This window comes from Phascolarctos cinereus, unplaced genomic scaffold, assembly GCF_003287225.1.
Source record: "Phascolarctos cinereus isolate Bilbo 61053 unplaced genomic scaffold, phaCin_HiC Scaffold_7;HRSCAF=346, whole genome shotgun sequence".
NCBI lineage: Eukaryota > Metazoa > Chordata > Mammalia > Diprotodontia > Phascolarctidae > Phascolarctos > Phascolarctos cinereus.
The window spans coordinates 31950263-31971993 of NW_027556180.1; the positions used below are offsets into that span (position 1 = coordinate 31950263).

General features: G+C 40.9%; 1 protein-coding gene across 1 annotated transcript in view; it reads right to left on the minus strand.

Annotated features, from left to right (window-relative positions):
* SLC2A2 (solute carrier family 2 member 2) overlaps positions 1–17479 on the minus strand; it is a 43205-nt gene extending 25726 nt beyond the window's left edge. The window contains exons 1-4 of the mRNA XM_020980376.2: positions 17238–17479; positions 14169–14264; positions 9696–9937; positions 6001–6125 (exon numbers count right to left, since the gene is read on the minus strand). Coding sequence (XP_020836035.1) covers positions 6001–6125; positions 9696–9937; positions 14169–14264; positions 17238–17252 — 478 coding nt within the window. The 5' untranslated portion in view covers positions 17253–17479. The remainder of the gene's footprint in view (positions 1–6000; positions 6126–9695; positions 9938–14168; positions 14265–17237) is intronic.
* Positions 17480–21731: the final 4252 nt, after the last annotated feature.

Genomic DNA, 21731 nt, shown 5'->3' on the forward strand with positions numbered 1-21731 from the left:
AAGTGTTATGTGTCTGAGGCCGGATTTGAACTCAGGTCCTCCTGAATCCAGGGCCAGTGCTATATCCACTGCACCACCTCGCTGCCCACCCCCCATGAATTTTTGACAATGTTGATGCTTCACTCAAGTAGAGCACTTTGTATATACCCGGTGAAAAGTAGTTCACAGAGTCAGGATTTGGAATCAGGAAGACCTAAGCTGATGTTTACTGACGTGTAATGCCTGTGTGACAATGAATAAGTCACTCACCCTCTAGATTTCTGAGGGCGGGGATGGCTCCATTGTGCCTTCGTGTGGAACCTAGAACAGTAGCTGGAGCAGAGTAGACACTCGCTTAATAAATGTTTGTTGACTGATTGACGAGTGTTCCCAGGAACCTCTTGTAGTCTCGTAGCTATGGACCAGTTGCCAATTTGCGTTGTTGGAGGGAGTTTATATCCTGGGAATTCTTCAAGCTAATGACATCATCGATTCTCTTATTCCCCTACCAGGGGACTGAGTTCAAGTTTTACTGAACAAATCCTTTTATTAAGGGGATGTGTTCTGTGAAGTTTGGATTCATTCAGAGGGCCGCACTTGAGGACCTAGAGGGCCACATGTGGCCTGAGGCCACAGGTTCCCCACCCCTGCCCTACACCCTGGCCAGATACGCTAGGTGTTTTAAATATGACAGAAATGAGACAGTCTCTGCCCCTCTGCATGTACAGAATCAGCATAATATGAGGTAGGAAGTGAAGGGGGCAGAGGTCAGATAAAGTCTTCCTACAGATTTTGAGGAGGGAAAGAGTACTAGCTGTTTGGGGGGAGGGGATTGAGGAGGATTCCTTCGAGGAAGTGGCACCTGGGAACAGCTTCTTGAAGCAATGTAAGGAAAGGGGAGGGGAGGGGAGGGCACAATACATATGGGGAAGCTTGTGAATTCCATAGGGGGCAGATGGCAGGTCATATTCAGGGGTCAGTTTGACTAGAAGATAGTGTGTATGGAAAAGAGAAATATGAAATAAGGCTATAAATATAGCTTCAAGTACGACTTCAAGTCCCAAGGCTCAGAAAGATGGCATTTTATTCTAGAGGCAATAAAGAGTCACTAACATTTTTTATACAGGAGACATAGAGTGGGATCTTTTCCTTATAAAGATTATTTTGCTAGAATAGATTGAAGAGGGGATAGATGAGACAGGGATTCCACTAACCCAAGAGAGTAGTGATGATGGCCTGAATAACCTGTGTAACCTTGGCTTGACTCAACCCCCCTGGCCTAATGTTTCCTTTTCTGTAAAATGAGGGAGTTTGATTAAGGGTCCTCTAATGTCTGTGACCTGTGAAAGGTGATAGAGATGGAAAGATAGGGATAGATATAAAGCGTGACGTTAGCTGGAAGGCAGCAAGATGGTGCTGAGGATAGAGTGCCAGACTGGTAGTTAAGAAGACCTGAGTTCAAACCTTTACCTCAGACATTTACTATTTGGGTGACCCTGGGCAAGTCATTCTGACTGCCTCAGTTTTAACAACTGCAAAATAGGGATCCCTTCCAGGATTGTTGTGAGGATCATAACATTTGAATAGCACTTAGCAAGTGCCTGGCACATAGTAGGCACTTAATAAATGCTTATTTCCTTCCTTCCTGTGGATGTACAACGGATAGAATTTGTCAACTGGTTAAATATGGGCCATGAGGAAGAAGAAAGAGTCAAAAATGAACGGGGCATTGAAAATGGGCTACTAGGAAGATGGCAGTGCTCCCAGTACAAACAAGGAAGAATGGATGAGGGACAGGTTTAGTGGCAAAGAAAATGAGTTCAATTTTGGACATGTTTAATTTGAGGTGTTGGAAGGATAGCCAAGTGGAACTGTCCAGTAGTCAGTGGGAGATGTGGGACTGGAACTCAGGATAAAGATGAAAGATTAGAGCATCGTCTATGTAGAGATGAGAATTGATCTGGAGTAGATAAGATCATCAAGAGAAAAACAGAGAGAGAAAAGAACAGAGCCGAGGATCAAGCATTGGGGCACATTCAGCCTAAAGGGCCACAAGGTAGGTGGACACTGAGACGGAATGGTCAGAGAAGAGGAAAACTAAGAGATAACAGTGTCACAAATCTGGGGGATCAGCAAGCACTCTGGAGGAAGGAGTGGTCAGCAGTGTCAAAAGCTACATGGAGGTCCCAGAGAGGACTGAGAAAAAAAAGACCGTTGGATTTGGCAGTAGAGTGACTGTTGGCAGTGTTAACAGAGAGCAGTTTCAATGAAGTGGTGGAGTTGAGAGCCACATTGAAAGGAGTGAAAAGTGAGCGTAAGATGAGGAAGTGGAGGCAGTGTGTAGGTGATCCTTTCTTGTAAAGACAAGATCCACCTTCCGGTTCACCTGTCTTGCATGGCATATAACTGTATATGTTGTACTCATAAATGCAAACCCTCTCCACTTCTTAGATTCCTTCCTCTTTTTGGTCATTATATACATGTGTGCATATAACCCTAGTTCTGTTCACTTCAAGGACTATGAAGACATGGCTTTGTTCTCTTTCCTTCATGCTAGCTCTCCAATTTATACAAGAAAAAAGTTATTAGATAAAAAGTGAGGAGAAAGCAAAATTTCTAGAGGTAAGATCATATCATTTTTTTATTCCCTTATCACAAATAACTTTCTAACTATGGTTGGAAGCCATTTTCCTGAGTATCCATCCAGCATGGAAGGTGAGGAATAGACTAGGTGATTTCTTCAAACCTGGTCTATCTTATAAATATTAAGATACTATAGAAAACCCGTTAGCTGCAGAATGAATATTTTGCAGAGCGTAAGTTTTGATTTGATTGGTGACAGAGAACGTTTATTTCTTTCAGTGATTTCTTCCCTCTTTCTGTCTTCTTTGATTATTAAGTTTTCTGAAAGATCGTCATTTGAAAGGGAGATTCTTTTTTCTTCCTCTTCTAAAGCAGTATTAACTGCCCATTGTACAGACCAAATAGTTAATGAATTTTGAATGTCAATACAGTAACCACTGATATGAAAATGTGTGGTCATTCTTTATCTGTTGACTCTTTCGCTGCTGCTTACAAACATGCCCAGACCTTGTTCATCTTGAAAAAACAAACCCTTCACTTGCCCATTCCATTCCCTCAATCTAATGTCTTCTACTTAGCTTCCCTTTCCCAGTTAGCCTCCTAGAAAAAGCTGTCTGCATTTGATGCCTCCATTTCCTTCTTTCTTTCCCTGAAATCATTGTAACCATTTGACTGAAGGTGCCCTTCCCAAGGTTATCAATGGCCTTTTTATCAGTCCTCATTCTGTTTGTGGATTTTACATCTGTACTGCCTCTCAATATACCTCCTCTCAGCTCACACGGCCACCACTTCAGCTGGAGCCCTCATCGCCTTTCACCTTGAACTCAAGAGCAAGCAGCAATAGCTGCTTGATTGACCTCAGCACTTCAAGTCTCTTCCACCTCACATCCGTCCTTCACACGGCTGCCACAGTAATAGTGCTAAGGTCCGGCCGTGTCACTGTTGTGCTCAGCAGACTCCTGTGACTTCTCGCTATCTCCAGCATCAAATACCAGTTTCTCTCTTTGGCATTTCAGCCCTTTCACAGGCTGGCTCCAATTTGTCTTTCAAGGCACATAACGTATTCTCCCTCTTCATTTGCCAAACTGGCTCTTTTGCTGTTCCTCACATGTAACTCTCCATCTCCATTCTTTGCAGGGGCTGTCTCTGTGTCTGGAATGCACTCCCTCCTCAGTCTGCCTCTTATAATGACAAATTTCCTTCAGTGCTCCACTTAAGCTCCACCTTGTACATGTACCCTTACCTTATCCCTACAGCTACTAGTAGTTCCCTCCAATTACTTTGTGGGTATATGTTTTACTTACTTATTTACATATTATCTTCGTTGATAAAATGTAAGCTCCTTGAGGGCAGGCATTGGTTTATTTGTCTTTGTATCCTCAGTATCTCAGGCACGTAATAAATGCTTTTCACATAATAGTACTGTCATATAACATAATGTGATGTTGAGCTCATGTAATTAATTGAAATTTAATACCACAACACAAAACAATATATAACATAAAATATAATATCATAGAACATAACACAATGTAATATAACATAATGTAATATAACTTAACATGATATGATGTTATGATACCACATGATATGGTATCATAACATAGCGCAATGTAACATGATATGACATGGCATAACAGTGTGATATGATATAATATAAATGGACATTGAATTGAATTATAGAATTTTTGGTTAGGATAGTTTTTGATCAGAGGCAGCTAGGGTCAGGAAGACTCCACTTCCTGAATTCAAATCTGGCCTCAGATGCTTGCTAGCTGTGTGACCCTGGGCAAGTCACTTAACACCCCCCTGTTTGCCTCAGTTTCCTTATCTGTAAAATGAGCTGGAGAAGAAAATGGCAAGCTACTCCAGTATCTTTGCCAAAGATAACCCCAAATGGGGTCATGAAGAGTAGGGCATGACTGAAAGACTACACAACAACAACAGCAAAGAATAAATAAGTGCATACCTTGGCAAAAGCTTAGAGACGAGGAAATTGTGTAGGTGAATCCATAGTTGTGAAGGTGGGCTCTCTGATGGGAACTTACGATTACTGAGAATAATGAATCTCCTGAAGTGGTCACATCATTCAGATTCACACTGCACCTTTCCCTTGGTCTGGAACCAAGAGCCATATTTACATAAGGATAACTTTGAACAGTGTAGATTCAAATCCATGGGGCCACTTTGGGATATTCATCATTCATACGTATTGGGACCTACCAATTCTGAGATTTGGACAATAAATGGTTCAACTCTAAAGACCCCTATAGAAACTAGAAACCCCTGGGGTCGATGGTATGTACTTTGCTGTTTCTCTGTAGATGCCTTTTTGATAAACTGCTGGTTCCAATGCCACCATGTTTACCCAGGGTGAGGTGAGGGAGAGATCTTTAATTTAGCAGCCAGCTTGTGGACATTTCAGGCTTTGGCTGAATTCACCTGGTCACAGGAAATCCCAAAGAGTTTCTCTGTTCTGGAGGTTAAAACATTGTCAACATTTTGATTCAGTTTTTCACCCTGGCAGCTCTTTAACAAGAATATGCACTCTTTTCCCCCCTAAATAGGAATGATAACCAAAAACAGATGGGGAGGCATTAGTGTCTCAAAAGGAAGCTGCAGTTTGAGGTAATGGAAACATTAAACTAATTTGAAAAACACTTCACTGGCAGGTTGGCAGGATCAGGGCTTCCTGGCTGTTCACGACTTAAAAGATTAAAAATGGGGCTCATTTATTTTTCTCACAAATTGAGCAAATGTGCCCTTGGCTCTGGTCTTTGCTGATTTGTTGACTCAGAAATTTTGAAAAATTGTTTCTAACAAGCTGCCAGTCTAACAATGATATCTCATGCTCAGATAATAGCTACCTATATTTCAGAAGCATCCTTTCGTTACAAAAATAATTATGATATTCTTGACAACAACTTTACAGAATGTATAAACTTCCAAGGCATCGTCTTTGGCGATGTCACACATTTATGATACATGTAGGTTTGGCTATCCATTCTGCCACCCACACCTACAGGCTCCCGGCTGTCTTTGCTTGACTCTAACTTGAGAACGTCACATCCATGATAGTAGTGGCTGCGGGGAGGGGCTCAGGTTCATAGCTTGTCAAGGCCTTGTTGACAAAGACATGAGTAGATGAGACCCAGGGACTGAGGAGCAATAACTTTGGGGATAGCCTCTTGCCCTAGCCCAGAAAGGAAGAAATAGCGACCTTTCAGGCATATACATCTATGTGTCATAATATGACTGTAAGCACATGTTGCTATCCTCTCTTCAGAGTGCTCAACCTCCCAAATGCCCAGCATTTTACCTCTGTCTCTTTCCTGCTCTCTTCTCCTCCAAGGATGCTTGTGGCTTTCAGAGCTTTTGATTACCAATGAGCACTGGCCTTAAAAAGCTATCCTGACAAAAACACCAGAAGCAGCTTACCACAATATAGTCCTGAGATGAATCTGCCTGAGATGACCAGAATGTGAGATGGTCCAAATTTAGCTATTGCCATCAAGAGAGATCCAATCAGTGAGAGACTGTTTGCAGCCAACATTCCTTTAATTCTAGAATGAATTAAAAACAAATATATGCAGAGGCTGTAAATTCAGAACTAAAACAAACACACTGCTTTTTTATTTTAATAGTTTTCTGTAATTTCTGCTTTCTCACCTGGACCTCAGTTTCCTTACTTGAATTGTGCCAGATAAGGACTTCCTAGATCATGATTTTGCTATATTTGAATGATCTCTAGTCAAAACATTGGGGCATTAAGAACATATTTGTTGGGGCAGCTAGGTGGAACAGTGGATAGAGCACCAGCCCTGGAGTCAGGAGAACCTGACTCTGGCCTCAGACACTTGACACAACATCTGGGTGACCCTGGGCAAGTCACTTAGCCCCAGCTGCCTTGCCAAGAACAAAAGTAGAATGTATTTGATGAAATTTTAGACTGCACAGATAGAGGTAATATCTTTATGGAAAGAGAAATGGAACTAGGAATAGAGGGTCAGTGGGTTTCAGAAAGACATGGTGGGGGCTCCAAAAGAAGCCTCTGTGTGTGGGGAGTTTGACTGGAGGAAAAATGATATTGTGAAGATTTCCTTGTACAGCTCTTAAAAAAAACCTTCTTATTATGCTGAGTGGAGCCCTGGGACAGGCTCTGGTTTCCCTCTAACCCTATGTTTCTAACAGAAAACATTCTTCTACAGAGAGAAGAGGTACCCAATTTTGTTTTAGTAATGATTGCTAGGCAAACATTTGAGGCGAGTTAATTAAGTTCTGGAAGCTTCTACCTCTGATTTTAGGGGATCCGGTGAGGAATGATTTAAAAATTGGCCAATAGAGAGGCTACAGATGGGAAAAATGACAGTATTGGGCCTTTCATTCAGACCAAGCTGTGAGATCATGTAGTGTTTCTTAGGTGCAAGGGAAAGAGGAAGCAGAGGGATTGAAAGGACAAGTGGATCCCCCTTCCTGAGTAATTATAATCAAACAGTTCTGTCCTGCTGGAGAAAAAGAAAGGCTAACTAATAGAAGTTGCTTCCGAGGGCTTTTGATGCCAGATTCCCTTGAAATCCTGAAGAATGGGAGCTGGGCACTTTCTATACCCCGAAGGGCTTTTGACTCTTAATGAAAAGTTCCAGGAAGGTTAGAAGGATGCTTTCTTCTGTGCCTTGAAAGATGGTCATGATTTGATTTAGGAGTAATTGAAAATAGATGATTATTGAGGAAGATACCTTATTATACTTACATGTTTATATTTCTCTAAATAGTAACCTCCCTCTAAATCAGAGGTTTGTAAACTAGGAAACAGAGATTTCAAGGGGTCTATGAATTTGGTTTTTTTAAATTGATAACCGCATTTCAATATAATTGGTTTCCTCTGTAATCCTGTATTTTATTTTACATATCTAAAAACATTATTTTAAGGAGTTCGCATGCATCACCAGATTTCTTCATGACACACAAAAAAAGGTTAAGAAACCTTCCTCTAAATGAGATCATCCTTTAACTTGAGTAAATGCTTTTTTTAATTGTTCAAGTAAATTAGAATTTTCATAGAAACTGCATAATTGGGAGGGCTCTGTGCTCCTTCAGGGCAGGGCCTAGGCTGTTTTTCATATTTGTCTCTGCTTGAGCTAACATAGTATTTTGTACACAGTATGTGCCTAATTAATGCTTATTTAACTTGAACTCAAAATCATGCTATATCTTCTGTGACTCAGTTTACTGTACCTGTAGGAAAACTGAGCTTTTTGGAGCACATGGGCATAATCTGTGCACCATTGGTCACCTAATGACCATTTATTTAAAATAAAATCATGGTAATTAGGAAATAAACAGCCTTTCCAACTGGAACTTATAAAATACTATTAAACATCACCAATGTCTACTGTACATCATCTCCAAAGGAGGAAGATAACCAGGCAAAGAATGCTTTATGTAAGAAATAACCTTAGCAACTATATGAGAAATAGAGAATCTGGAAACTGTGGCATCGGAAGGAACCTCCGAGGTCTAAACCTAATGCAAAGTATACATCTCTTCAAGGGGACTGTTGATGGTCCCCTTTAATGAACCACTGAAGAAGCTAATTTGGGGGGAGATATTTTATTCCTGTATCTTTGCAGAGTTCTATTTAACCTCTAAATTCATTGAAGTAATAAGAGCATAGAATCTCTGATTTTTTTTGCCCTCTCACATTCTGTAACACAATGAATAATTTTGGAGACTCTAGTTGTTGGAAGTACATTAGACATTTAGACTTTGGGTTGTGGTGATGGGTCTTACTAAAGGATGAAAGGTTAAAGCTAAAAAGTTGTTTCTGCCCTTGGGGGGGAATTAAGATGTTATAAAACATCAAGATCTTCCAGATGAATTAGTTTAACCAAATACTTCATTTAATTTTAGAATAATTAGGTTTACTTTGTATGTATGTTGAAGACCAATTAAAAATCTTTGTTTTCAAGATTCCAACTTAAACTGGGCCAAATATCCATGTTAAAAATGGCTATTTTATCTTTTTAGGTTAGACAATAGCCCCTTCTACAAAATGAATCAATATAATTTGAGCTGTTATCCTTTAATTAAGAAGAAGAATTATGACACTGAAGGTGATTTTTTCCTTACAACTGCTAAGAGCCTAATTGTGCCAAATGACAAGCTCAGGCACAGGAGGAAGAAGCTGTCAGCATTTTAAGACACCAGTCAGAGAAGCCTTGTAATTTAGAGCAGGTTCTGAAAAAATCTAAATAGCTAAACATCCTGTCATCATTGGTCCTATTCTTTTGATTTAAAAATACAGAATTCTGTATGGAGGTAAGACAATTAAAAAAAAATACATTTCCTTGAATAGTCCAGAATTTGCTTCCTCATGAAGTGAGGGAAAGGAAAACAGCTTTAGGTGCCACATGCCCCAAAGGATTCAAATCTACAGGACAAAGTGGACCCAGGGGTATATTCTCTCTGCCAATAAAGATCATCAGAAGTGTAGGATTTAGAGCTGGGTTACCTGGTGCAGCCCCCTCATTTTACACTCGAGGCTCTACAGTACCTTGGAGAAATGATTTTAGAAAGGAAACAATTGTTCTGCTCTTCTTTGACAACATGAATCAGCAAACATGGGCAAAGAGGCAGCATGGTGTAGTCAACAAGACACATGACTTCATTGCAGAAGGGCTTGTCTGATTTCTACTATCTGTGTGGCCCTATGCAAGTCACCCACCCTCCCCAATCTTCAGTTTCTTCATCTGTAAATTGGGGTGAACATATAACTGCCTGATGGGGTTATTTTAGTATGTTGCTTTAAAAACTGTAAATCTCTGAAAAATGTGTGGAATAATTATATGGGACACATTTTGTGACTGGGCACTCAGGGGAATTGATTTCATCTTAATGAGAATTGATCTAGTATTTGAATGACCAAGATGCTGAATTCTGTTGTAAGCATGAGAATTGGGGCTTTATTTGGTGCAGTGTAAGCCTAGGCTAATCCTAACATGCCTTAAACAAAAACCTAAAGCTAATTGTATAAAAGAGCTTTAAAATAATTTGTAAATCAAAATGTGAATTACTTTCCCCAAAACAAAATGCTAAATATCTCCTTGTGCTTAGCATCCATGGAATTGTCATACCTTCCTAGTTTGTCTCCTAGCCATCCACCAAAGAACGAGGCGATCATTCCACCAACTGCAAAGCTCGACACAGACAGGGACCAATACATGATGACTATGGGAGTGGATGGGTCTGGATTAATTGCTTTTTTTCCATAGTCAATTGTTGACGGCTGAGTGGGTGTGTATACATCTGTAGAGTTGTAAGGCTCCTCTTCATCCAGAGAGTCAGACAGTATACTCCTGTAGTGCGTTACAATTATCTAAAGTAAAGGAAAGCAAATTAAAACATGGAGTATGAGATATTCAGGACTGACTCGGGTCCTGTATTCTCAGTGGATCTCTGTAGGAAATACTTTCTCCTTCCCCCCATTACCTGGCACGGATACAGTGTGCATGTTCCATTACCTGGCCTGTATACAGTGTGCATGGTCTATATCCTAGTAGAATGGAAGTCCCTTGAAGGCAAGGACTATCTTGTTTTTGTCTTTGTATCTCTGTTGCCTAGCACAGTGGTTTGCATTTAGTAGGCTGGTAATAAATTTTTATTGAATTTGTTATATGGTAAACACTCTGATGACTTAGTGGGTTGTTATTGATTTTTGTTGTTGTTACATCAACAGAGACTTGTATGTCCTGAAAAGAAGGTGGGCTGGTTTTATGCAGTAAGGGACAACAAATCAAGAGACCAGGGGCTGCATTGGTGCTCAGAAAATATTAAAAGAAGTAGAGGGAGGCTTCCACACATCAGGGAGGCCTCCACACATCAGGTAGATAGTCCGTAGAGGAAGTATGAGAGGCCATGTCTATGATTCATAGATGGGTTCCCACCTAGACTAGTGGTGAAAGAAGGGAGGGAGGGAGGAAGGAAGAAAGGAAAGAAGGAAGGGAGGGAAGGAAGGAGGGAGAGAGGAAGGAAGGAAAGAAGGGAGGGAGAGAAGAAAGAAGGGAGAGAAAATGGGAGGGAGGAAGGAAAGAAGAAAAAAAGAAAGGGAGGAAGGAAGGGAGAGAGGAAAGAAGGAAGGGAGGGAAAGAGGGAGGAAAGAAGGAAAAAAGGAAGAGAAGAAAGAAGGGAGGGAGGGAGGGAGGAAAGAAGGGAGAGAGAGGAAAGGAAGGGAGGGAAAGAGGGAGGAAGGAAGGAAAAAGGGAAGAAAGGGAGGGAGGAAGGAAGGGAGAGAGGAAAGAAGGGAGGAAGGAAAGAGGGAAGGAAGGAAGAAAAAAGGAAGAAAGGGAGGAAGGAAGGGAGAGAGAAGAAATGAAGGGAGGGAAAGAGGGAGGAAGGAAGGAAAAAGAGAAGAAAGGGAGGGAGGAAGGAAGGGAGAGAGGAAAGAAGGGAGGAAGGAAGAAAAAAGGAAGAAAGGGAGGAAGGAAGTGAGAGAAGAAAGAAGGAAGGAAGGAAGGAAACAAGTATTTACCATGTGCCATGCATTGTCCTAAATGTTTTACAAATATTATCTCATTTGATCCTCACAACCCTGAGAGGCTTTGTGGTTGTTCAGTTGTTTTCAACCGTGTCTTACTCTTTATGACTCCATTTGGGGTTTTCTTGGCAAAGATACTGGAGTGGTTTGCCATTTCCTCCTCCAGTTCTTGTTATAGATGAGGAAACTGAGGCAAGCAAGGTGAAGTGACTTGCCTAGGGTCACATAGCTAGTAAGAGTCTGAGGCCAGATTTGAACTCAGGAATCAGAGTCTTCTTCATTGCAGGCCCAGTACTCTAACCATTTAGCAACCTAGCTGCCCTATCTATTATTGCTATTCCTATCTTTTTTTTTTTTTGGCTGGGCAATGCGGTTAAGTGACTTGCCCAAGGTCACACAGCTAGTAAATGTTATGTGTCTGAGGCTGGATTTGAACTCAGGTCCTCCTGAATTCAGGGCCGGTGCTTGCTATTCCTATCTTAAGAAGCTAAGACAGATGGAGGTTAAGTGACTTGCAAAGGGTCACACAATAGGTATTTGAGGCAGGATTTAAACTCAGTTTTTCCTGACTCTAGGCTCACTGTACTACTACTGTACTACCTCTACAAGCACTGAACTTGGTGTCAGGAAGACCTGAGTTCAAATCCTGACTCAGATTCTTGTGGCTCCAGACAAGTCACTTAACCTCTCTCATCCTCAGTTTCCTCATCTGTAAAATGGGAATAATGGTAGCGCCTACTTCTCAGGGTTGTGGTGGGGATCAAATGAGATAATAGGTAAAGTTCTTTGCAAACCGTAAAGGGCTAAATCAATGCTATTCCTTCATCATCGTCGTCATCATCATCATCATCATCATCATCGTCATCATTGTCATCACCATCACCATCTTAATTGCTATCACTATCACTAGTGGAGGGAGCATAGACACCCAAGAGTTCCATGGAAGTACTGACACAGAGGTTTGTTGTTTATTTTTGGTAGAGACTTTTGAAATTATGATGACACTGTCCTTGCGTAACTCTGTTTAAACATCAACTGGGAAGAGGATGAATGGAAAAGGACATCGCTTTGGGGACCAGGAGCCTTGGCCTCTCTTTCTGGCCCTGGCCTCGGGACCTTGGCTGTGTTTGCCAATCGTGGGACCTTTTCATTTCTCTGGTTCACGGGAACAGCAGCTGTACTGACCATCTTCCTCAGAGTGCTGAAGTGATAACTAGGGAGACTATAGTAGAGAAGCAAACCTTTCCAGTTTAAGAAAATGCTTGGAGCAAATGCAACACAAGTGAGAGGACCTGAGTTCAACCTGGCTTCTGATGCTTATGGCCTGTGTGGCCTCGTTCAAGTCATTTAACTTCCTAGACCTTGGTTTTTCATCTTTATAAAGATGGAATTCGACTGAGTGACCGCTGAGGTCCCTTCTAACTCTGATTGTAGATCCTAAATGCCAAGCAGCTTGCTAAGCTTCCACATGTGTCAAACACAGTCAGTCTCATGCACGATCACAGAGATGGTTTCTCATGCCACCACCTCAGGCCCCATTCACATAAGCCCACGAGAGGCTCCAACGTGTGCCCTTCTTCCATCCCATCCTTCCCATCACCTGGTCACATGGACATTGTCCCTTAGGTAGCCAGTTGCCCAGGAAGAATGACTCATTTCTGGTCTATTCTGCTATGCCCTATCCACATGTCTCTTAACCCCCTCTTTACCCCCTCTCTGTGTGGCTCTGATGTATGAAGGGATTTGGAGGTACCGGTTAGAGACTGCGCTGGCTTTAGGACTAACATTTTTGACATTTGAAGGGATATGATTGCCTAGGAGATTTGGGGATGAGGTGGGGAGAAGAGGACATTGTGTTGGGCTGTCAGACAATGGCAGCTTCTACTCCAAGGGAGTAATAAAATCCATGCCTCAATTTCCATGGGCTTCCAAATATCTGGGACTATAGAGGAAAAGGACCAGGTTCTAGTGAGGGAAGAAGAATATTTTCTCAAAGCTTCCTGGGAAGAAATCCATTTATTCTGGATCGATGGGTAAGGAATGAATGTCATCATCTTCATAAAGCCCTCCTAACCTCTGCAAGGCATGGAATTAGACAGTGAAAATCCTGCATTGGGTAACTTAAAAAATAGGTAACTTTTTACAGAACCTCCAAGATCTTGACAGCATCATTAATCTTTGTAGTGATTGTGTATGGTAGTTAACAAAAGGTAGTTAATATCTTGATTTAATGAAAAAACACTGGGGTGAAGGAATAGGCAGCCCCCATGCCCCAAGTCCATCAGCTGCAGCTGCAGACTAACATTGACACTCTCCATGAGAAAATGTTGTTTCTCAAGCACACCCAGATTCTGCTGTGGTTTTATTCTTTAGTACTTATGCTGTGTCCACTGTGACTTGCATGCTCTGTTAAAAACCATGTCTCTTTCCTCTAGATGTGCCCCTCCTAAAGAGAGCATGTTGGGCTATACCATTTCTCCAGTCTCTTCCAGCTCTCACTCGCACAATCTTCTGACACCCTAGTCATACCACACAACTCATCTCGTGTCACCATCTACTCTACCTTTGCCCTCCTTAGTGACTCAATCCTTATTTTACCTTGAAGTTTTTATTACACCTGAGGGTAACATGGGGAGACATTTTCTCCAGGTTTTCTTTTGTACCTGGGAGCTTCTTTTTCCTGATTACTGAAAAAAATGAGTGAATGCAGGCTTCCCCCACCACCCTGCCCCTTTCCTTTTAAAAAATAATGCAACACCACCATTGGGCATATGGAGTCCTGCCATGTGAGGTTTGGAATCAGGCAGAGTCAGAGATCACTAATGATTATCCTTCTCTTTTACAGTGAAGATTGTCTAGTGAGTGTCAAAGTCAAGTTATTTTCTTGGGAAACATGCTTGAAATACCTGACTGAAGGCCAAAGATTGCCCTGTGTCCCTGCACATGGGTACATTTTATATCTTGAGAACAAATCTGTGTGGTGGAACAGGTGACAGATAAACACTATGTCAATGACGAAGGCCTTGTGAAAAGAGAGATAGACTCATCTGATCTTTAGAAATATCACACTTGCCTCTTGGGGAGCATTGATCACTCCGATGTTGTATCCAAACTGGAAGGAGCCCAGCACCGCAGTGAAGACAGCCAAGAGCAAAGTTCCGGTGAATTTCTGGGAATGGAGCACAAGGCAGACAGAAGAAAAGAGCAGATTAAATTCCTGTCAGCTCACACACAGAATTCATAAAGACCTTTAGACCAGGCTGGAGCTGTTCTCCTTCCCTGACTGTACAGTGCGTCCTCTGCATTTGACAGATGTTTTTAATATGGGAATGTCAGAACAATGAATCATTTCTCCCCCACTACTGGTGCATTATTAATTCAGAACTAAACTTGGGATGGCTGGGCCCAGGTGGCTAGTACCAGACATCCTTCTTTTTCTTACATGTATATTTTAAACCTTTTCCAGTTGGGGCTTCAACATCGGAATTATATCTATGAGGATGAAGCTTGAAGAGATTGATAATTCTTATCACCAGCATCAGCTCAGGGATCAACTCAGTAGCTAGCAGTGGGGAAACAAAGTAATAACTACAAAAGGGAAATTAAATTTGGTGATTATCAAATGATTTACAAAAATGACTTCAGATCTGGGGGACAACAACCAAGTTTGCAGATTATCACCATCACTGTAGAACAGGGGTTTTAATTTAATTTTTTTTTTTTGGTGTCCTTGGCAAAGCCTTGGACCCATGCTCAGAATAATGTTTTTAAATGTACTCAATAAAATACAGAGAATAATAAAGGAAATATTTATTTTGAAATTCAGTTATTGAAATATTTTTTTTAAAAGAAGTTCAGAGAAACCTCTCCCTAGTTGAGTCCTTGAATAGAGAAAACAATAACAAAATTATAGAGTTTATAAGTGAAATAGAACATTACAGATATCAATAGAAGCTATCACAATTGGTGACAATTAGGCTTTGTTCTTTCCTAGTCACATAGATTTATCCGTCATTGTTCCAGAAGCACTCAGTAGCACCTCAGCATATTAATTGTATGTTGATAAGTGATGTTCCTGTATTTACTGAGGCCCTGTAAGGTCCCAAAGTGTGTCTTGAATGTCTGTGGAAAGATTACATTTAGATTTCATGTTTAATATAGGCAATTCAGATTATTTTAAAAATTGGAGATTCATCAATTATATATATATATATATGTATATGTATATGTATATATAGACGTATGTCTGTATATATGTGTGTGTGTGTGTGTGTGTGTGTGTGTGTGTGTGTGTATATACTAATTTTATTTGGGTCTGTGAAGTGAAAACACTCTCCATCCATGCAAAACAACCTGTCTGTATCTTAGTAGATGAGTTCTAAGGCATTATAGAGAGGTTAAATGTCTTCCCCAGGGTCTCCCAGCTAGTAAATGTCTGAGGTAGGATTTGAACCCAGCTCTTCCTGATTCCATATCCAGAACTCTGGCAATGCTGCTTTTATGATGATGATGTTGATATATTCGATCGCCATTGTTATCATCATCATCATTATTATTACCTATAATTCCATTAGTGGAGAACTCCCCCTACTAATAGAGAGCGTCAGTTGTTCTTTACCTAATATTTCATTGACATGTTTGGGATGCTTAACGATAGACACTTTCTTTAACCATAGAAATGATGCATAATGTAATTTTTTCTGAAACATGACAATCAGTTTATGTCAGAAGTAATACTTGAATTCAGATCCTCCTGAATTTCTGGCTAGCTTTCTATCCATTATAACATGATGCCTCTCATGATAATTAGGAATCTGTAAATTAATTAGAACAGAAGTATCAAACACACACGTGACCCCTTGAGTGCTGCTGGAAATGGATTAAAATAAAATTGTGAAATACTTAACAAAATAAATAAAAATACACCAAAACATAGATAACATTACATTTTAAAACTAAGTCAATTATGCGACTCACCAGGGATCCTTATGCATGGATCAGGGCCCTTGTTTCTATTTGAGTGACACCGCCAAACCTTATTTCCCAATTAGGGTAGATTGCAGATAATTTTTTGGTACAGTGACCAGGAAATTGTGACTTTTGATGAATTGATGGTCTAAAAGGGGCTCCAAAATCACGTCTTTCCTCTTCCCACCGATTAGCTACCGCCATGATCAGTTGCAAGTGCCATTTATTCCAAACTCTCCTTTCCACATCCTTCAAGGGAAAAAGTCTCAGAATCTCAGAATGGGAGGAATCTAAGGGACCACTGACTAATGTACAGGCAAGCACAAACTTCCTGTACAACATCCAGGACATGGTTCTGGTGGTGGGGAACCTCACTACCTTCTGAAGCAGCTCATTCTGTTGTTGGATAACTCTAATTGTTAGAAAGTTCTGCTTCATGCGAGCCCAGATCTGCCCCTCTGCGACTTTCTCTCATTGCTTCTAGTTCTTATGGAATCAAATGAAATAAAGCTTTAAGACTGCCATCGTATCTGCCACCCAAGTCTTTTCTTCTGGACTCCTAGCCCTACCAAAAACGTAGCAGGTCTCTCTAGGTTCCAGAGCCCACCCTGGATTTATCAAATGGCTTAACCCTTCTGGTATGCTACTGGCAATCTAAACCTCAGAATCTCGGACTGAGAGGGATCTGGACTTCACCTTCAATAAAGATTTATTTGTTTGTTTGTTTTTCTCTTCCTCAAGGGCTTCCAAGATATATCCACTTCATCCATCTTTGATGGTTTTCCTTGATTTAACCTGGTTGCTCCTAGAGAATCAGGTTCTTCCAAAAATCTTTTGAGAGCCTCTCCTCCCTCTCTATGAAGGCTGATTCCTCTTTTATGCATCCTTTCGTCTTACTTTCTAAACACAGGAAGGATCAAGACAAAGGGGAGATTATGTGCAGTGTCATTTTAAATGTTTAAGTTGTTCCTTAAAGTCCTGTATCAGATTCTTTTTGAGAAAACGAATATTGGAGTTGAATTAGAGAATGACAAAAGAAAAAAGATGCTATTGGTGTCTACGGTACCTATACCCACCACCCAAATTCTATGTCTGTGTATGCTGGCTTTCTACAGGTACTCCGTTGATTTCCCAAAGTCTGATTATTAAATGAATACAATATAAGGTAGGTTACCTTGTCTTCTGTCATTGTATTGATCAGGGTGCTTTCCCCTAATTCTGAGTCTTGACGAGATCCAGGGCGCACAGCTGCTCACCAAGTACATGTCTCAGCTACAGAGAGAAATCTAGTTATACATTGGGAGAGGAGGAGCCAGTCCAGGAAAGGAGGCATGTCTGGAGCGAAGTCCTGAAGCTTAATAGTACTTACTATTACGGAGATTCTAATCAATTAACACCACTCTTTGTCTTCCTATCTTCTGTTTAAATAACCTTATTTTACCTGCAATAATTAAGAAAGACTCTAAGAGTGAATTTCTTAGTTATACATTAAGGAACTAGAGGCTCTTCCTCCTTCAGCATGGCTTGTGTAATAATTGATTTTGGTCAATATCTTCCACACTAGTTCACAACCTGGTTCTCAGGAGGGAAAATTAACCTGAAAGCAAGTGAGAACATCTTTATCCCCTGCCAATAGCCACATAGAGGGGGATACATTGGAGAATATAGGGAGGAGAAAGTTAGTAGATGGAGAAAGTTTGGATTTTATCTTTTCTACTGTGTTCCCCTGTTTCTGGTTCCATTACCTTTGCAAAGTGGATCCACTCCAGGGAGATTTTTGTTACATGCATGTAAAGAAAAAAGCGAAAAAGGAGGGATAGATGTCCTATGACTGAACCAAACTTTAGAGTAACCTTCTTGAAAATGGATTCTGAAGTTCCTCTCTCAATTTTAGCTCAAAACCTTCTGAAGAAGTATCAGATTTTATGTGTTAACTTTGGGTTGCCAGGAGTGGAGATTAGAGACATTTTGAAAAAACTGCGATGGAATAAAATATAGCAATTACAATGTAACTAGAACATTTATGTCCTACATGTACATGTATAATATTCTTTTTTCAAAGCTCTGAGACTACAATAATAATAATAATGTTAGCTAACATTTATGTAGCACTTTAAGATTTGCAAAGAGCTTTACATATATTATCTCATTTGAGTCTATTATTATCTTTATTTAACATATCAGGAAACTGAGGCTGAGCTAGGTTAAAAGACTTGCCCAAGTTTATACAGATGGTAAATGTCAGAACCAGATTCAAACTCAGGTCTTCCTGACTCCAAGTCCAAAATGCTATGTATTATGCTACCTATCTGCTTGGATTATGGAAATGACATTTTAGAGGGAGATGCAGAAAAAAACCAAACCTCTCGAATGATACCTTTCCACAATGATTCTTTATATACTTTGAAGTATCATAGGTATCATGTTGATAACAAATAGGACGAACTGTAGATTCCACTACAAGGAGGCAAATTTGGAATGCAATCTATAGCTGGAATATAGATCTGGAAGGGCATACCTTATATCAAAGAACCAGAATACATAAACATGTTTGGGTTGTGGTAGCATTGTAGAGTAAAAAGATATATTCAGCTGAGAAAGTCTGGAATCGCAGTGGGGAAGTATGGTGGAGACCATTTGTGTAGAGATCAGTAGAAGCAGAAGATGATATTAATGTTGGGGTATACTACAGACCACCTAGACAGAAAGAAAAAATAGATGAAGAGTTCAAGAAATGAAATCATAAACCTGGCACAGTGTCAAAATACAGTAATGACAGAAGACTTTAATTATTTGGACATCTGCCAGAGCTCTTCCTCTGCCAAAAGTGGGGCATCTAATATATTTTTAACCTAACTTAAGAATAATTGCAACCCTCAAAAGGAAGAGTAAACAATAAAGGGAAATTCTGATTCTCTACAACAAGAAATGGTTGCTGGGGTAGGAATAATGGGAGTTTTGGTGAGGTGAGGAGTGAACATTTCGTCTTAGAATTGTGAAAGGGAAGAAAAGGAAAACCAAGAATCTGGAAAGTGCTCTAGATTTTTGGAAATAAAATTTCAAGGGATTCAGACATAGGATGCTTATTGAATTGAATTGAATGCCATAAACAAATTCTATGGGGTTTAATTATCTAGTATGTTAGTTATGCCTCCCAGCAAACATTTCATAAATGCATCATTCATATCTTTCTTCAAGTCACTGATAAACCTGTTAGCAGCACAGAGCTGAGCATAGATTACTAGAATATTCCACTAACACCTTCATCTAGGTGTGCCAGCTTCCCTTGTTGGAGCTGTTCAAGTCTTTTCAGTCATGTCTGACTTTTCCTGACCCCGTTTGAGGTTTTCTTGGCAAAGATACTGGAGTGGTTTGCAGTTTCCTTCTCTAGCTCATGTTATACATGAGGAAACTGAGGCAAACAGGGTTACGTGATTTACCCAGGGTCTCATAGCTGGGAAGTGTTTGAGGCTGGATTTGATCTTCCTGATTCCAAGCCCAGAGCTCCATCCACTGCAGCAAAATTACCCTTTTAATTCTTCACATGCCAGCCTAATTTTCTCTCACTCTGGATTGGCCCTATTTTTCCTGTCCTGTTTTTGTAGTTCTGACTCAACTTCAGTTATCTCACCAAATACTAGAAAGCCCTGGTCAGTCATTCCTTTTTGTTTCTTCTCTTGGTTATCTCATGTTCCATTCTTATTTGTTGTTTAGTTCTGACTTATGCCATGGACTACTTCCCTATCTTATCTACTGGAGGATAGAACTGAATGTTTGTCATCCAAAGTAGCTTCTTATCTATGAATGGGCCACATTTTGTTGAGGGATACCTGTGTTGTTCTTTTAATTAAGGGCGCTATAAGTGGGTTTTTAAGAAATAATCCTTTGGGAAATCTTAGTTTAACCAAAACATAGCAAAACTGGGTGACTACTAGGTCTGTTTACTCTTTCTTAGATCTAGAGTATCTTGAATTAGGACAAGGAAATCATTTGGAAACATCATTAGAGAGCATAGAGCAAAAGAATGGCTATATTGAGGGTATTTAATTAATTACTAGGAGACAGCTTATAGGTGAAACACAAATGAGTAAATTAAGTTGGTTGAGAGCCAATAGCCTGACCTTGCTGTGATGTTTAAATGTTAAATAGAGAATCTTCTGGGTAATAGGGAGCCATTGGAGGTTATTAAGCAGGGGGACTATATGGTTAGAGCTGCACTGTAGGAACATCACCTTTGTAGCTGAATGGAGGGCAGATTGGAGTTGGAAGAGACTTGAGGCAGAGGGACCCACCAGAAGGCTGATGTTTGTCCTTTGTGTTTTGAAGAGGACCAGTAACATCACAAGGTGATGTCTTGACTCATGAGTGAATCGAGTTTAAGTGACGCAGAGTTGCACAAAGTCGTTAGCCTCACTCTCTCTTCCAGAGTTATCGAAGTCCAATGGTAAGACAAAAGTCAGGATGGCTGGTGATGGCTTGGGATGCAGTGGATGACTTTTCATGGCTGACCAGTCTCTAAACCCTCCACAGTGCCTGCTTCAGCTGCCTTCCTGGCTTTGGACCAAACTGTTCTCATCTGCCCATTCCACCGGGGCGGGGGGGAGTCTTCACATGCTTAGGGTAGACATCCCTCTAGCTCACCAGTGGGTTTGAGGCCTGTCGGTTACTCTCAACTTGGTTAAGCCCATCTGCTGAGAAAGTTTTCCTGGGGTACGGCCATTGCACATGCTACAGCTTCTTGGAGCCACAGGTGAGAGTTGAGTGCCATGTAGACACCAAAGGTGGATGAGCAGCCCTGAAAGGGGCTCAGCAAGCCCTTCCACCAGAGATGCTAGTCCCTTTTGAACACTCATACATCCCAACCGGAAGACTATTGCAACATAAGAACTATATTAGGGTGGCAGCTATGTGAGTAGAGAGGAGACTAAATGAGAGATGTGAAGGCAGAGGAGACAAGATTTGGCAAAGGATCCTAAGTGTGGAGGGAGTGAGAGTGAGGAGGCAAGGGTGATACCAAGGGGGTGGGGCTGGGTGACTGGGAGGATGTTGGTGCCTTCTATAGAAATAGGGAAGGTGGAAAGAAGGAAGGATTTGGGGAAAAGAGGATGAGTTCTGTTTTGGACATGTTGAGTTTGAGGTACCAATGGGGCATTCAGTTCAAGATCCTTTTGGTCACCAAACACTGTTAATGTGGGACAGAAGCTCAGGAGAGAGGCTAGAAAAGAACATATAGATCCGTGAATCATCTGTATAGGGATGACAAAGGAACCCAAGAATTCAGAGGAATTGTGCAGCTATTATCATCTTTTTTGGTCCTCATAGTGTTAATTTTGGGGTAGAAGTAGCTAAGCCTGGATCAGTCCCTATGTATAGACTGCACAGGAAGTCTATATTACGTGTAGGCAGCCTTTGTTGCATGATTTATGGGTCATCAAGGAGGGATGGCCCTCTGTTTCAAACCTCTCCATGTGCTACCTGCTGCCTTACCTGTTAAGAGAAAGTCGGGGTACAGAGCAGGGTGGGTGGAAGTGGGGAGAGCCCAGGAAAAGGAAGCTGGTAACTCTGACAACAGGCTTTGGCTACTTTACCTTTGCTAAGGCTGACACTAAATCCAAAACAAAGTATTTATTTTCCTTGCAGATTTAGAGGCCCTTTTCCAGCCTTTCCT